Source organism: Wyeomyia smithii, chromosome 2 (genome assembly GCF_029784165.1).
Source record: "Wyeomyia smithii strain HCP4-BCI-WySm-NY-G18 chromosome 2, ASM2978416v1, whole genome shotgun sequence".
Lineage (NCBI taxonomy): Eukaryota > Metazoa > Arthropoda > Insecta > Diptera > Culicidae > Wyeomyia > Wyeomyia smithii.
The window spans coordinates 89,773,241-89,790,234 of record NC_073695.1 but is presented as its reverse complement, the minus strand read 5'-3'; the positions used below and the strand labels follow the sequence as shown (position 1 = coordinate 89,790,234).

Below are 16,994 nucleotides of genomic sequence, written 5' to 3'. Positions count from 1 at the left end.
TGTAATTTTTCATCGCCCAAAATAATTTGTTAAAATGTATAGTTTTCCATCACATATGAAAATGTTAATATCTCAGCCCCCGGATAAGATATCAAGGATCTTTTTTCATGTAAATTTATATCATAAATTCTGCTTTGTAATGAAAATTTCAGTTGATGATCAAAAAAAAATTTATTTGTGTTTTGAAGGGTTTTATCTAAAAATTATGGGAAAAAATCTCTTTTTTGTGATGTTTAATGGGCTCTGTGAGCCAAATAACTGAATGCGATGCTAAACTAAACCATGCAAAATATTCAAAAACAATCTCACAAAAAAAGAAAAATATATGGAAAAATTTAGGAATCGAACATAATTGAAAAAAGTGCAAAAGAGTGGGTTTGTAGCTCAAAAAAGTCAATTTTTCAAAAATCACGTTTGAGCAACCTGAAAACATTTATTTAGAAAGACGAAATATTCTACAAAAATGCTACAAATAACATTATCTTTCAATTTAGGGCTGAGCACCTTGACTTTTTAAACATCGATTTTTTGGGACACCCTACTGGACACCCTAATAAGTAAATAAAAAAAAAATACGAATCTTTTTTTTTTGGCTGGTGAACAACCTCTGCAATTTTGGGCAAAATTTGAGCACTTAAAAAAACATTTTTTGTTTTAGAATCGCTGTGACCGATTCGCCTTGACCGATATTCCTCAAACTTAACTTTCATGTTCCTTACACCTTAGAAGTAATCAAAAGCGTATGAAAAATGGGAGGTCTGAAAGGAGGGAAGGGGCTGAATTTCCACAATTCCATGCATAATTTTCACTTTTCATGAAAAAATACACACACGCCTCTATCAAAATTTGATCGCAACCCAGGCGCAAATGATCTTCAGTAACTTTTTTCATCATAACAAGTATAAAAACTACCGAAAGCGTTGAAAAAATGATGAAAATATTTTTGTCCGCTTGCTGGTATGAAAATATTCCATAGCGCTGTGCGCGGCCTCAACAGCAATCTAACTGTCTCTTGGTCTGAGCCGGTACCAAATATGAAAAGGCTAATTATCCTTCTCTAGTCAGCCGGCTGCACATAGACTAATCCGAAAAAAAGCTAAATAGAGACGAGTAGAAGTTGTATGTAAGATCGCATTACTTATCAAGGGAACATCCATAAATGACGTAGCGTTCAAAGGGGAGCGAGGGGGGTTGCAGTTTTGTGACGAATTGTGACGAGGGGGAGGGTGGGGTGTCAAGCCAAGCTACGTAGCAAATATTAAACTAAGAAAAAAAAATGGGCTTCTCTAATTGTTCTTTTTTATCACTGTTTTGTCTGTTAAGGGTTATTTTTATGACTTACTTGTCTTTTCTTGTTCATTTATGATACAAGGTATGTTTTTGAGAATTATGGATGTTCCCCAAGGTAAATCCTGATACAATGTACCCTTCCCTACTAACAAATATCTCCTTAATGTTATCTTTGTGGAGATACAGTTGTTAACACGGTCTCCAAAGATCGAAGGCCGCACTCACATCCCTTCCCTCTTCGCACCTGCATGCAAGGAAGGGGCCGGCGCATGGGCGTAGCCAGAATTTCGAATAGGGGGGGCGAGTTCTTCAAAATTTTAAAAGTAAAAAAATGGTATTTTGAAAAATAGAAATAAATACTAGTGTTTAGCGATTGTTACATCAAGGCAACCAGTGAAAAGTTGCCCTTGACATTAGAGTGGAAAATTTGATTATTTTTTGCCCAACCTCGAATATAAATAGATGTTCTTTAGCAAAAACTGTTTTGTTCATTTAATCCTTTGTACATATAATTTTGGCGACGAAAATCTCAAGAATTCACGAACATGGCAGAAGATAGAGTTGATCAGCAGCCGCAACCGGAAATATATGATTCTCAAGATGACCCAACTTTTACAGCAGATGGCGGCCCAGCAGCAGCAGCCTCAGTATCAAACCCCGGAGCAGATTTTGGAGTCGAACATCACCGAGTTTGTCTTCGACTAAGAAAACGGAGTTACGCTCGGACCTCTTCGAGAACGATGCAGGCCAGCTGAATGATGCGGCGATCAAACATCAACGTTCCGGAAGCGGTTCATGTGTCTTTTCACGATTGTTGTTAACCATCTGCCGATTAACACTAAGCAAGCAGAGAGCACTCAACCGCTGCTCAACCATTGTTGACCTCAGCTTGGTTTTCATCCGACGTAATGTGCTGTACGGGCTTTCGGCGAGCAGATCTATAAGATCCAGCTCTCCCAAGTTCTTACGGTCTGCTCTCATGCTGCTGCAATGTTGATACCAAACTTCCACCTTTCCAACAAAAATTCCGTAAAAAATCACGAAACTTTCGGTTTTCCGCTTGAACTCTTCGAACGACATGCGTATTACGTTAGCGGGATGCAGCGAGAGCAACGCGTAGACAGGTGCACTATCTTCACCGAACCGTGTTTCCTGTGAGGTTACAAGAGAATCAAGTAAGGAATTGTGACACAGCTCGATTCCAATTCTCCAAGCTAGTTGATGCAGGCGGATTTGCCCGGTACTTTTGCCGCTGCAATGTCCTTGGTGGATCAACTGGAAAACCTGTGCAATTCCACGCAACATAGGGCAAGCATTTCAATCAATTATTTTTGATCTGGCTCATACTTTACACAGATGTGATGGGTTAAAGATGTCGTATTGTGCTATTAAGCCTGTAGTACACTCTTTGTCTAATGGTCAAATATTTGACCTTCTGACATAATGGTCAAATTTATTTGACATCATGGTTGTTGTTTGCCCACGTTTGCCCCATGTTAAAATTGGAGAGTGACAAATAATTATCTTTGACCAAATTTTTATCTGTCAAAAAGAGACAAATATTTGACGCTCGGTCAAAGAGTGTACTACAGGCTTTAGAGTTATTGAAAACCAGTTATGGCATGAACTCGTGCAAAGTTGAACTGCGTAACACTTTTCCAGATTTGAATCCAACTTGAATCTGCTTCCTCTCGATAGTTTGGGTTTTTTTGCACCGCACACTCTGATCGATTGAGTTTAAATGCGTGCAATGAATGCAGTGCACAATGTATCCAACGATGCAGGCTTATGCTTTCAAAGGACAATGCAACAAACTGTTGCAGCAGACTCGGCGCGAATTTCATCGCAATTCAATTTTTATGCAATTGGGTTGTTTAGCTATATCATTTTTTTATATCATCTGAAAAAGCTGCATTTTCTAAGCGAAGCGTGATTTTCAAAAATTTTCTATCGTTGTTCTTCGATTTTTGAATCACGAATTAAATCTACTCGAAATAGCTACAATGACAGTTGGTATATGAGCGACTCGGAAAATCACAACTTTGAGTGCTTTAAGGCACCCCTTAACCATGTCCGATTTATTTTCGCCAATCAATAGAATGTACATGATCGGTTTTTTAAATTCGATTATTTTTTTCCTGCGTACACTCACTGTCATTCTAATCCTTATCTACTTTATCGACTTAAAGCAATAAATTTACTCAGATCAAATACTATCGATATCAAATGAGACATCTCATTTTTTTCAATGACTGGAGTTTCACTGAAACTGAAAAACATTGAAGGTCAGCTTCAACTTGTGCGAGTGAAAATACTGTCTTTAACATTTCCGTTAACAATGTTGAAAAGTTTTTAGCCTTGAATATTAAGAATATTAATTAAGAATAAGATTAAGAAAGATTAGGCGATGAGTGTTCATGGATAAGCTATCATTTATTTTTCAGTTAGTGGATCAGTAATTAGTTGCGCTAAATGATCGGTTAGTGATATCCACCTGAATTTCAAAATCCCGTCAACTTAGTCCAACTCAGGAGGGAGTACCTTAAGGTTCCTAAGAGTGATCCTTGTTTCGAAAATACCAGTATTGGAGGTATTTAAACATGATTTCAATTTTATCCACTGGTCCTAAAATTGGAAGTCGCCACTATGGATTTCAACACGGCGTTAAACATCCATATTTGATCTATGGTCCAGGTCCATGTTTTAGCAGATGCTGGCCTGCAAACATGACTGACAGTCTGTGAATACTCATTCTGATCGATTTCATTCAGAAAGTTCCCACAATGCACGAAAAAAACTTGGCTTTCTAGTCATGTAAGACCTCCTTCCCGGAGTACCTTCGCAGCCCTGCTTACTTCAACATGCTATTTCATGCACACTTGAGACATACTGCACAAGTGCGGTAAATTTTTTTGACATTTTCTCAAGAGAATGTGTTAAGGCTTGAATAGAGCCGAATTGAAATAAAATGTGTGACCATCAATACTTGCAGGGCCGGATTTAGGCTAAAAATTTCTATAAAGGTATATGAGCCAATTATTTGAACGAAACTTTGAACATGTATTTGACTTAGTAAACGGGTATGCATTTTGGCACAGGCTTTATTCAAAGCATTGTAGGGAACTGATGATGCCTTGTAAAAAGATATACACAGAAAAGATTTTTTTTTTGACTACAGAAATTTGTAAATTAACAATAAATAAAAATCAAGAAAATAAAATGAAAATATTGAAAATATCATTAGATATATTAGATTAAAGAAATATTAAGTTGGATGAATAAAGTTAGTCATTAAGAACTTTACGATTAAATATAAATAGTAGAAGAAAAAATGTGGAAAAATATCCGAAGACTTTACTTTTAGGTCAACACTTTTCATACATATTTTCGTCCTGGACTTTTTACTAAAACTTTCGCAACATTGTCAAGATTCAATAAAACATAAATTCATGAGAAAATCAACCTCTTTTGTTTCAATATAAAATTTTGTATTTATTTACAAATTTTCTAACTAATATATTGTTTAATGACTAACATGAGTCAGTTTGAAAGGTGTAGGGACCTTCAAGTATCAACTACAATTACGTACAATTCGACTGAACCATGACATAATCGCCAGTGTGACGTATATCTTCAGTATGTGACTTTATGATATGTCTCTCTTGTTCATGCCAAATCAATATTTCTGTCAACAACTTGTTACGCAATGCAGGATAACGTCGATAGCGAATAGCTTAATACTTGACTGCCCATAAACGCATAAGAGTCACACTGCCAAAAACGTACAACTGAGTAAAACGCAGTAGACCCATGAAAATCACTGCATTTTATTCTTCCTATTGATTCAATCAAAGAACAAAATATTAAAACATGCATTCGTCCGAGGTAAATATATGTGGCAGAATACTTTCATATGCAATAAGGTTATGGTTGTTCCAATTAGTACACTTCAATTGGTCATTTAATGAAAGTTACTATAATTGTCTATTAATTGTTTTTAGCTCTGAGCCTGTTATAAATGCATTTGTAACGTGGGACTGACCAAAATTTATATTTTTTTCATCATTTTAGCAACAAACATAGCTTTTTTTTGTGATTTTTGAGAGCGCACGTACTGTAAAGAAGTTTCTGGGGTTTATCTCAAAAGTGATGAAAATTCACATGGGACTGTTATGCATTTATGGGCAGTTGAGTTCATATGCATTACGCAATGCACCCGAAATCGAAGGTTACAGATTTCGGATGAGAGCTTAAACAAACCAACATCAAACGTCCGATGTTAGTGTGTTACTTTAAGGACATCCAAAACCGGAAGTATACGCAATTCCACTCAATACGTGCATCGGCCACCGGGTAGGCGCAAATATTGACACAACAGCGGCGGTAAAATTTTAAACAAATTCCGAAGCAAAAGCGCACAATTCTTTGCACACACCGTTCACAACGGAGACCTCCCTGCCCGGTCAGTCCTGAAATGTCGGCAACTGGGAAGACAGATTTATAAAACTGTCCTCTAACATAAAGACTAATTGTGTCTAAATAGATGCCTCGTTAGGGACGAACTGATCGTCGGATATTTTGTTTTCATCTAGCTTTTTAATTTCGTAAAATAAATTATCACGGAGCAAGGAAGCGTACAAAGCGGAATGTGGAAGACCTCCGCAGGTAATCCCTCACAATCATCAATATCGCCGTATGGTCCAACAGCATTATTGGCCCCTGCGGCTGGAATGAGGACGCCTTTGTAGGTCACCGCCAGCAACAACGGGAACGGGTGTCAGAGATCCAATACAAATTAATACAATTCTATTTAGGTGAAAATGGAAGAATTACGTAAGATAAATATTTCCTCTGTCAATGCACAGTAGGAGCTGCTTGACGGAAAAAATTCCGTGACGAATAATATAAATAACTAATTATAACTACATGTACTGTAATTTGCACATTCATTACATTAAACTTGTTTTACAACCATTGCTATTCATCCCAAGATGAAGTTGTGGCAAATGCTATAATTCGACATCATAAACTACGTTTTACGCTCAACTGCATCACTGTGCATGCTCTCTGGTAGTACAGAAAACAGTGTCCTTGCCTAGTCTTATCTTCGTATGCTACACATACAGACGTGACGTTTTGTTATCTTAATTTTATAACTTTTCTTTTTCGATTTTGATTTTACCTTCATCCCGACATTTCAACACGATCTATCAAACCGGTCAGGCGGTCTCCTAACTCAAAAGTATTGCTCTGGGTCGAACTTCTATTCAATTTCGTCATGAATTATTGCATTTTATCCGTCTTTGTTTTTTTTTTTTCGTCCAGACTGTAGTCAGCTTGTAGTATGTTGACGCTAATAAAACGGCAAAATGCAGTCAAACAATCCTCCCATGTTCTGAAAAAAACTGACCTACATCGAACAACGAGACAAAAGTAAACATAAAAAAAATCTATGCCTAGCATAAAAACACTGCACACGCAGCATATATGGGTGAAAGGTAGAAATGCACAACCTTTGCTGGTCGTTTTACAACGAAATTATTATGACTCGGAATGTGACTTTTACACCTCGTACGTGTTTGGGCACGAATTGGCAGTATCTGGAAAGATAACTCTCAAACGTTGAGTCTTTATTTTTTACCCGACCAATGCAAGTCAAACTTTATGTGATCACGAGTTATTCAATAAAATCCGAACTATTTCAAATTAAAAATAACAAACAATTTGCTTTATTTTTATAATTTGGTGACAAAAATTTGAGAATGCTTTTAGAGCAAGCCCACCAGTGGCTATATTGAAGTTTCTAAACCTAGTTTGGCAACTCCCACCATAACGCGGCAACCGCACCGGGCATTGCTATGTTGGTTTGAGAATTAGCAATCCCCACCTCGGGTAGTAGCAAGTTATTAAATTTGGCAACGCGATAGCAACGAGCCGAATCGTTGCTATTTGATAAAATGTCAAACTGTTGTTTTTTTGTGCTCGATAGTGAATGTTCGTAATAATATTACGAAGATGATGAGTGTTTCGAATGCGGACTCAATTGGTCGGCCACGGAAGACGAGATGTTTTGCCTCGCTTGTCGTAGAACGCAAGTGTCGGCGTGAACTACTACTCAATTTTGTTTCTGATTGAGCTGAATTTTTGCACAGGGTGTTTTTTCGGGCAGGTGAACATTTTGTATAGGTTTTTATTGAAATGACCATTTTGGTTGGCATTTTGGTGTGCAACCTACACGATGCGGAAAGCGCAAATCCTCACAAGATTGGCCAATATTATTCAATATACCTGGAAGGTTTAAGCAAATCTGCTCGGGAGTATTACCAACTATTTTCCCGTTTAGTTCGGTCGTTGTATAAAAAATTATTTTTCTCCTTTACCGCTGTTTCAATCTTCAAAAACAACCTGAGATGCATTCGAAAGCGGCGTTGGAAATGGTCATCTGTATTGACGGGTGTTTCCCATAAAAATATTGTTAAAACGCTGGATGGCACCTTCCTCCGTATGGCGGTCAATGTTTGGCTATTTACTAGGCTGAGAGCCGCCCCGAATCATTCCAAAAACCATATTCTTAATCGCGTATAAGGAAATTTGTTTTGCGAAGAATCAACCAAATACTCGAAAACAATTTCCGCGTTCTATATTCAAGTTTTTTTTTTGTGGCAAATTTTCAAATATTAATAGCAAACTGTGGGAACCAAGACATCATAGAATACAGAATACAACTAATGAAAGTTCGCCAGCTTTCAGTAGAATAGTCGTTTAAGCCAACGTTGCGGGACGTGCCCAGTTTACGAAATTACTTTAAATAAACATGTAAGGATGAAAAAATCCATGTACGCACAAGTAAAAAAACCTGCAAAAGAATTATGCTATCGATAACTTGGGAAAACGGAAACAAAGTTAAAACAAAGTTGCGTGAAATGGAGGGGACATTTTATGAAGCAGAAAGAACGTAGATCATTTCGGAAAAGATTGACTGACGGATAGGTTGGTTATTACTAGATACGCAAAAAATATGCGAAATACATCACAAACAAACATTTTGCCAACGCTGGCTAGTGACGGTCTTTAGAAATTGGCAACTGCCGGTGTGAAAAAGAGATAGTGGAATTGGTAATCCCCATTAGCAACGACCGGTGCGAAAATCGGTTGCTATCCAAAATAGCAACGGCCAGCGTTGTGAAAATAGCAACTCAAATGGCAACTCACCGGTGCGCTTGCTCTTAGTAACAGCATAAGTGGCACCATGACCCATAAATGATAAACGAATTGGTCAACCGTATTAGAAACCGATAGGCGACAGAAATGCCATAAAAGGTGGTATGAGAATCTACTTTCACCTTCCAATGAGAAAAGCCCATTTCTAAATCCATCGTTAAATTCAATCTTAACTACGTTTGCTCCCATAAACCCAGTCGAACTTCATACATATTACCTTTCAGATTCACCGGCAGGGTGGAAAAAAAATCGGTGTTCAGCTTTTGTGAGTTCTTGATTTATCTTTTGAAATAGATAAAAGTACGAAATAAAATTAAACGATTTTCAGCTTCAGCACTGTGAACTTTAGGGTCCAATACATCTAACATAGTGTTAACAATCAAATATCCACTTACCACATTCACAAAGTCCTGGAATGAGATTGCCTCCAATCCCGAGGATTTAGTTTTTAACGCGCGATCGTACAGAATGTCACGTTTGTTTGGAGGTACGTTGGCTAGAAATTCCGGTGATTTTAAGGCATCAATAAAGTCACCCACTGGGATTTCACCAAATCCCTCCGGATCGAACTAAGAAAAAAAATTAAGTTTATTAAGAGAAACTATGTATGTATATTGCTTTTAAAACTTACCGCATCGAAAAGTTGTCGCCATTTCTGAAAAGAAATTGGAAATAAAATACCAAAGTAATCATTTCAGTTAGGTAACGGTACATATATGTATGTATTGTTGTAAGAAAAATAACTGCATGTAAGAACAACTCAAAAATGAATACAATTAAAAAAATATTGTAAATTGGTGCGTCTAACGAAATCATATCTCCAGCCATAATATAGATAATAAAATTACAGTTTCGGAAACACAATTTCAATCAAACGAACCATTTCTTCAACCCATCATGAATGATGAACTAATTTTATAGAACAAAACCTCTATTAAATACATACAGCAGTGCAAAGTTTAATCGAAATCCGTTTATTGAAATATTTAGAATTTTCGTCATATCGCATCGAAATACTTGAAGACTTACATCTTTCATGAGCTCCCTGCGCATCTCCGTTTCGTCATACTCGGAATTAAGATCGGTGTGATCTGTTTCGTAAGCGGGTTCTCCATCGGCGCACTGCGATATTGTTCCGATGCTACCGAGCGAACCAGCGATCGTAGAAATATGCTCAATGTCGGCCAACGTTTCCTGCTGACTGTGACTGGCACCATCGCCTTTAGATGCACTACCCACTCTCTCAAAGCCAGCCCACATCGCTTCCTATCAATGCGCACATCACTTACACGAAACTAGAACACAAATCCTCCACCGTGTCACCGATTCTTAATTTCTGCCAGCAACATGGTGATCAGATTAGTAATGATTCATTCAATTTTACCTTAATATTAAATGCTAAATAGTCGGAATTTAACACTATAAGTCTTACTTTTTATGTTTTATAACTAGTGGCAGTTGTTAACAGAGCATTCAACCAATTTGGTGGTTAATTTACAGCACTTAATTTCGCTTGTACGACGCATGTCAGCTTGTAATACAACCGGCTTTCGACGAAAAGAAACATACACGCACCGACTTGAATTAAAGGATCCGAATCACGCAAACCTTCTTCTTTTTTATGTCGTATAAAAGATGCGAAAATGCCGCGTAGCGTCATGTACTCAACTCCAGGAGCGACACCTCAAACACACCTTTCTCCTGGGCATGATGGTTTCTGTATTGTAAAGTAAAAAAAGGAATTTCGTCATTTAGTGAAAAAATATAAACTGTCGATTTAGACTATTATTTATCAATGTCAATGATTTTACTTCAATCAAATTTGACAGAATATTCAATCTTGAAATATGAAAGCAGCAAATAACTTTTCATGGGTAATTTTTGAAATGGTTGGCAAGAAAACAATTTTTAACTTGAGATTTGAGGCTGAGGAACTGTAATTCGCAAAAGTATTTATTCAAGTATTTATAAGGTTATGGAAAATTGAATGTTCTGTTTATAACACTGTTCTGTGGCAACAGTGAAAGAAACTATCTTGTACCCTTAGTTTCACAATATTTTAAAACTAACGCTTGCAAAAACCTGCCATTATGACTGGTATTCTGCGAAAAGCCCTTTATTTTAATTAAAGAGAAATTCAATGAAAAACATGTGGGACCTACATATTACCGAAGTGTCATTAAAAATGTTACCTCACTTTTCGACCATTTGAGACACATCTTTGCTAGAATTAGAATAAACTAACTCGATGATACAAGTGGACAAAGAAAAATCGATTTACGAAGACTGTTCAACTAACCAGTTTTGAATCCCCTTTATCCCTAGCTCAAACGTATCCTATCTATGATCAGCTCGGTTACAGATGCTGGTAATCAAACCAGAAATTCAAAAACTGCACAGACCATTAATCCTGTGTCTATCTCGAACGTCTATCTGAACCTACACCGTTACCCAAAATTTCCCCCTCGACGTGTTGGATGGCACATGCACGCTTTCTCCCTGGCTTATGCACCATCGTGATTTGAAACTTTTCCTTTGCGTGTATGTACTACAGTGTGGAAAAGCAACGCACCGCTATCCCGAACTCTGGGATTCCACCATAAAATAACGGAATTGTTTCGACCGGTGATCATCTATGAACTCCTCGACGCCTAACCTTCTGGACCCTATCGGCCGACAGAATCTGGATAGCACAAGGACATAATTTATGTTTGTTTTAGCCATATACCGCCACACGATATTGTGTACGCAACACGACTTAATCAAACTGGAAGCAAGGAAACGGACTTTTTACTAACTGAGAACCCATTTCTGACTTCTGAAGGATTCTGCCACCAGCGTGTTATGCTTCAGAGAAAGTTTATTTATTGGTGAGAATTTATTTATCGTGTGATTACCTGGCGCCTATCGACGTGAAATCTCACGGTTGGTTCCAAAATTATAATCGTTATAATTTATATAGCAATAGAAATTATTTATGCTTCTTTTTTCTTATGTAGTCATGGATGTGGATGTAACAAGCAGGTGATCAGGTGAAATTTACAAGTAATTTCATTGAACTAAAGGGTGTCCCATATCAAATTGCGTCACGGAAAAAAAGCTGTAGGAAAATTTGAGTGGCAGTAGTTTAGGGTGTATTGTTTACAATATTTTTTTATCGGAATATTGGAAAATAACTCGGAATCGTGTGGGCAACGCGTACTCTTTCCATAGTTATAAAAACGCGATCGAATTGTTTAGATCCAAAAAATGTTTTCAGAGCTGTGGTGTCTTCAGCATAGTTATTCTATTAGTTATGCGCTATTTTAAAGAAGTTACAATTTTGTGATTGATCTACCTAGAAGTGAGAAACGAATTTAACTTTTCTCATTTTTGCATATAAAAATCCATTTTGTTCGGCAGGAATATGGCATACTTAATAACAAACAACTTTGCCGAAAACATATTTTTTGTAAGATCTGGACCACTGCGACCATTATTTTGATCTTTTGTGGTCGGAGACATCATATTCTATATGCCTATTTCAATAGACTTTTGTCGAGTTTTCAATAAAATGATCCTTAAAATCTATTTTTCAACATAACTTTTCATAGTGATTTTTTACAAGTTATGACGCTGATAGCTACTGTTGTTTCCACGCAATCAACAGGCTGATGCTATAAATTGGACGACACACATTGCACACTGTCCCCAAAGCAGACCCAAGCGTAGATTGATGTGGACGCTCTTTTTAATCATTCTTGCTAAATAGCTATTAAAGGGTGTTCGATAACAAAATGGTCAACTCTGATTTGCCGTATCATTTTTATAGAGTATCAAAAAAAATGAACACTCCTCATTTCAAAGATGTATTTTTGATTCTGACATTTGCTCCTCAGCTGTAAAAATGGCGTCGAAGTAGGAGAAGCAACGCATCAAAATTTTGCTCGCGCATCGCGAAAATCCTACTCGCCCGCCAAGTTGGCAAAATTGTTAAATGTGGCCAAATCAACCGTCACCACCGTAACAAAAATGTTTGAAAAATGTTTGTCGACTTTCAGGAAGACAGGAACGCGGGGAAATCGATATCCGAAGGCCGCAAAAACGTCGGAAAGAGTGGTCAGCAGTTTCAAGTGGAATCCTATTCTTTTCGTCCGAGAAGTCGCAAGCAGGCCGGGGTGTCGTCTACAACTGAGAATCGAACTAAAGAACGAACTGGACTGTCGATTTCATTGACTCCAAATCAGGATGATGAGCTAAACAAGTCGGCCAGGCAACGAGCGCGAAAGTTGAAAGTGAAGATGCTGACGAAGTTTGATTGCGTGGTACAGAATGGTGAAACTTACGTCAAGGCAGGCTTTAAACAGCTTCCTGGACAGGAATTTTATGTGGCAACTGGAAAAGAAAAGGTGGCAGTGATTTCCAAACACATTAAACTGTCGAAGTTTGCAAAAAAATTTCTCGTGTGGCAGGCCATCTGTTTCTGTGGTTTGAAGAGCAACATTTTCGACGCGAAAGATTTCGTCAAACAAGAAATTTTTGTGCAGGAGTGCCCAAAAACGTCTGTTACCTTTCTTCAAACAAGATAGTTGTTCCGTTCTGTTTTAGCCGAATTTGGTATCTTGCCATTACGGAAAAAAGGCCGTGTAGTGATATACCGCGAACAACGTCCAGGTGGTGCCAAAGGACATGAACCTTCCCAACACACCAGAGCTCCACCCTACAAAAATATTGGGCTATCGTCAAGCGGAACCTCAAAAAGACACAAAAGACAGTTGTCAACGAGTTGCAGTTCAAGGCTAAGCGCAGAACGCCATATTATATTTTTTTGCGCAAGAGAACTTGCCTAAACGGAGTGTACTGCCCATAAATGCATAACAGTCCCATGTGAATTTTCATCACTTCTGAAATTCACCTCAGAAACTTCTTCACATTACGTATGCTCTCGAAAAATCACAAGAAAAAGCTATGTTTATTGCTCAAATGATGAAAAAATATAAATTTAAGTCCCATGTTACAAATAAACGCAAAACAGACTCAGAGCTGTAAATTATTAGTGGAAAATTAAAGTAACTTTCACTTAAAGACCAGTTGAAGGGTGATGATGATGATGGTCCCACCTCTTACCCCTACAAAGGTTTGAGAAAGACGATTTATCTACAAGATAATTATTATAAAACAATTAAACCAGATAAGCAAACAAAACGAACTGGTTTTCATCACAGATATAAATTTCTTCACAATTGATCCAATGCTTTGCTGCGATTCAAATAGAGAAAATATTCGTCAAAAATCAAGTAATTTATCGACAAAGCGTTGTCGGTATCAATTTATTTGCAACTGTCAGCCAAAAGACATTAATTGCATCTGAGTTAAGCCAACATCCAGTGTAATCATCCACAAAGTCGATAGAATCCCGACGAGGCCATTCCTGCCGTGATCAGCAAGCAAAGCACAAGTCCAACTGTCAACTTCGATGTGATTTATAAGAGAGCCCCCACCTAGGAGGTCGAGAATATTTCCAACTCGAAAATATCCTAGACCGGCTAGGAAAGCAATGTCCAATAACAACCAGCAGAACTAAAATCGTTTCGATTACTCTGACGAGTATCTTGATAATGTCAAAATGATCAGTCCTTCATATCTGATCATCGACGATATTTCAAACCTTCGTAGACTACTCTATTTTATTTTATACTACATCAATAATTACAAAATCCATCATCACCCTCGTGACGAACATAATAGGTTTTCAGTGCTACCATATTCCTTTAAAAAACTATATAAGCAGAGTCCACAGAGATCATCCGTTACAAGAACTTTGTCAACTACAGTTCAGCTAAATTAAAAAAAAATTAAATAACTGCTTAAAATTCAGCTTTGACGTGTGAAATGCATAGTCTCTTGAATTCTGATAGCGTCGCCGTACGTCTGATGTGTCTAGGCATCGAATTGTATAAATTTATTCCTTTAAAGAACAATGAATTTTGTGAGCACTAGTTAAAAAATGTGGTGTTCTAATTTCTCCCGCATTTCTTGTGTTATATCTATGGATGTCACTTCCTCTAACAATTCGATCACACAAATATCGGGGCAGCAATCCATTAGCTACTTTAAAAATGAACACCATTGTCAGAAAAACAATTCGTTGCTTCACCGGTAGCCATTGCAAAGCGTCAAGCATCAAGGACGAGGAAGTGTATCTATTGCATCTCAAAATCAACCGCATTATTTTATTTTGCAAACGCTGCAATCTCGGGTACTAATCGAAACAACAACCCTTTTGCATATAAAAGTATATAGGGTAACGGGGGTATATTGGCCAGCTTTGGGAAGTGTTCGCACAGTTCATTAAAAACAAACACAATTTTTCAACATAAATACCTACTCTATTATACCATTGTTAAAAGCTAAGTGTCTATTTTAATATACACCGTTCAACAATGCAATATATTGAAAAATATCCTAGAAATATCAAAATTTCTACGAAGTACTAAGAACATATTTTGGTCCACCAAATTTTTACTTTGGCCCACCTTTATATCTACAGACGTGTATGGAAATAGTTCGGACTAATTATATTTAAGATCATCATCAGTATTTTTAGAGCAAAAATAGTGGGCTTGAGGAGAACATCCTTCTGCTGTGAATTTTTGTAAATTTTAGGCATCTAAAAATGAAATGATTTGGCTTATAGCGGTTTGACAGGCATTCTCATCTAATTTCACATAGTTAAATGTGATAAATTAAGAAGTAATTACCTGTGAATTGTCACAAGCTGCTTTCTTATTCACGTGCAACGGCCGAACGGTAATCAAAGAGATGTCAAAACTTGGCATGGCCAAAATATGTTTGCTTCAGAAAGAGGCAAACATATTTCGGCCATGCGTTTAACCACTTTTTCAACTTTTTCCATCATGTTAGAGTATACAAACTGTTTCTATGACATTTTATTGATATTACTACAACAACAAATTGTTTCAAAAACATACATATTTGTTACAATAGCTTCCGGACGTTGACTTGTATATTACCACTTCCTCTTCACTTTGGGTTGACTCAGCCATGACTTTGAATATGTATGAACTAATTCCAAAATAACACTACATAGAGCCAGTCTTTCGCCGAAAATTATAGTGTAGTATGATTCTTAGGTGTGTTATTCAATGTTGCATGCATAGTTTTCTAATATTCATTGAATTTATCAGATAAAATGCGTAAAATGTTACCGGGTGGGCCAAAATATGCATGTGGGCCAAAATACCCCCGTTACCCTATACAGTCAAAATCAACAGAAAAGTCATTCCCAATAAATTGCGATAGTTTTTAGGAGGGGTCATCCACCACGTGGACAGCTTTGGGGGGTGGGGGGGTGGCTAATGTCCACGGTCCATACAATTTTTTTAGAATTTACATGGTCAATTGTCCACGGAGGGGGAGAGGGGGGGGGGGCAAAATCGTTAAAAATCTGTCCACGTGGTATGTGGATGGCCCCTTACAGCATTTATCAAATCAAAACGTGTGAAGAAGCACCACAGAACAATTTCGGATGCTTCGCACAGTTTCAGTGCAATATATACATTACCACCGGAAACTCACCCTTATGAAGTAACGCTAACTGCCAAATTTTAAATCAAGTCCATTGAAACGTCAAAAAAACTTCTATATTCGTCTTACTTTTCACATCAATAAAAAACAGTTCCTGAACACATCCTAGAAGCTGAACACTTAGTGATAAATGTTTTTTTTTTCGCTAGGACTCTACCATGAAAGCACAGCAAACTAAATTTTTACGCCTGGAAACACTGGCAGAGGGCATCGTTATTTTCCCGAACTTCCCCCAAAATATACAACCCATTTCACTAACCCCCATTACAGCTACACTTTACCTTCACTAGGGGGTTGAATGAACTGCAGCAAACTTTAATAGGAAGTCTGATAGATTGCCATTCGAAAAATCACTACTTCTAGCGAGCCTTTGGTTCTAATCACGTCACCTCTGCGTTTGCCGTTATCACATGCAACGAAATGCACACTAGACCACTGCAATTCGATGGAAAATTCGCGGAAATTGCACAATCCGAAACGCGGCAGCCGATTGTATTGTTTACGCCATTTGTTTTCATCCGTGAGTACTTTGATAGAGTGTGTCGCTGCGCTGCGACGCAGAGAGCGAAGATTTGCGGAAGGGCAGAAAAAGCGTGAATCATATTTAGGGGTGCGCTGTTAAAAACTTGATTTAAGTAAATCATTCTTTGTGAGCATATCAAGTTTTCAATTTATTTATTACCTGCGAAATACTATTCGGGTAGAATTCCCATATTCGTCATAATGCGAAGGAGATATTCCAACAATAAACGTGTTATACTATGTTACGCGATATGAGCATCTCTACGTTTATGTCAGGAAAGTGAGTGTACCCTACATATACAGGAATGGAGAGGCTTGAGGGAGAAGCATGGACACAACAGATATCTAAGGAAAAATCATAAATTCATGCGCTT

The 16,994-nt window shown here is 37.5% G+C and overlaps 1 protein-coding gene across 2 annotated transcripts in view; it reads right to left on the bottom strand.

Annotated features, from left to right (window-relative positions):
- Nucleotides 1-16,626, bottom strand: part of LOC129726046 (protein rhomboid) — a 165,908-nt gene extending 149,282 nt beyond the window's left edge. Inside the window, exons 1-5 of one of the 2 annotated variants that reach the window (XM_055682607.1) lie at nucleotides 16,090-16,626; nucleotides 9,944-10,228; nucleotides 9,541-9,847; nucleotides 9,143-9,166; nucleotides 8,907-9,080 (exon numbers count right to left, since the gene is read on the bottom strand). In XM_055682607.1, coding sequence (XP_055538582.1) covers nucleotides 8,907-9,080; nucleotides 9,143-9,166; nucleotides 9,541-9,771 — 429 coding nt within the window. In that variant the 5' untranslated portion in view covers nucleotides 9,772-9,847; nucleotides 9,944-10,228; nucleotides 16,090-16,626. Of the gene's footprint in view, nucleotides 1-8,906; nucleotides 9,081-9,142; nucleotides 9,167-9,540; nucleotides 10,229-16,089 lie in introns of both variants that reach the window. The other variant, XM_055682606.1, reaches the window with a different exon arrangement.
- Nucleotides 16,627-16,994: the final 368 nt, after the last annotated feature.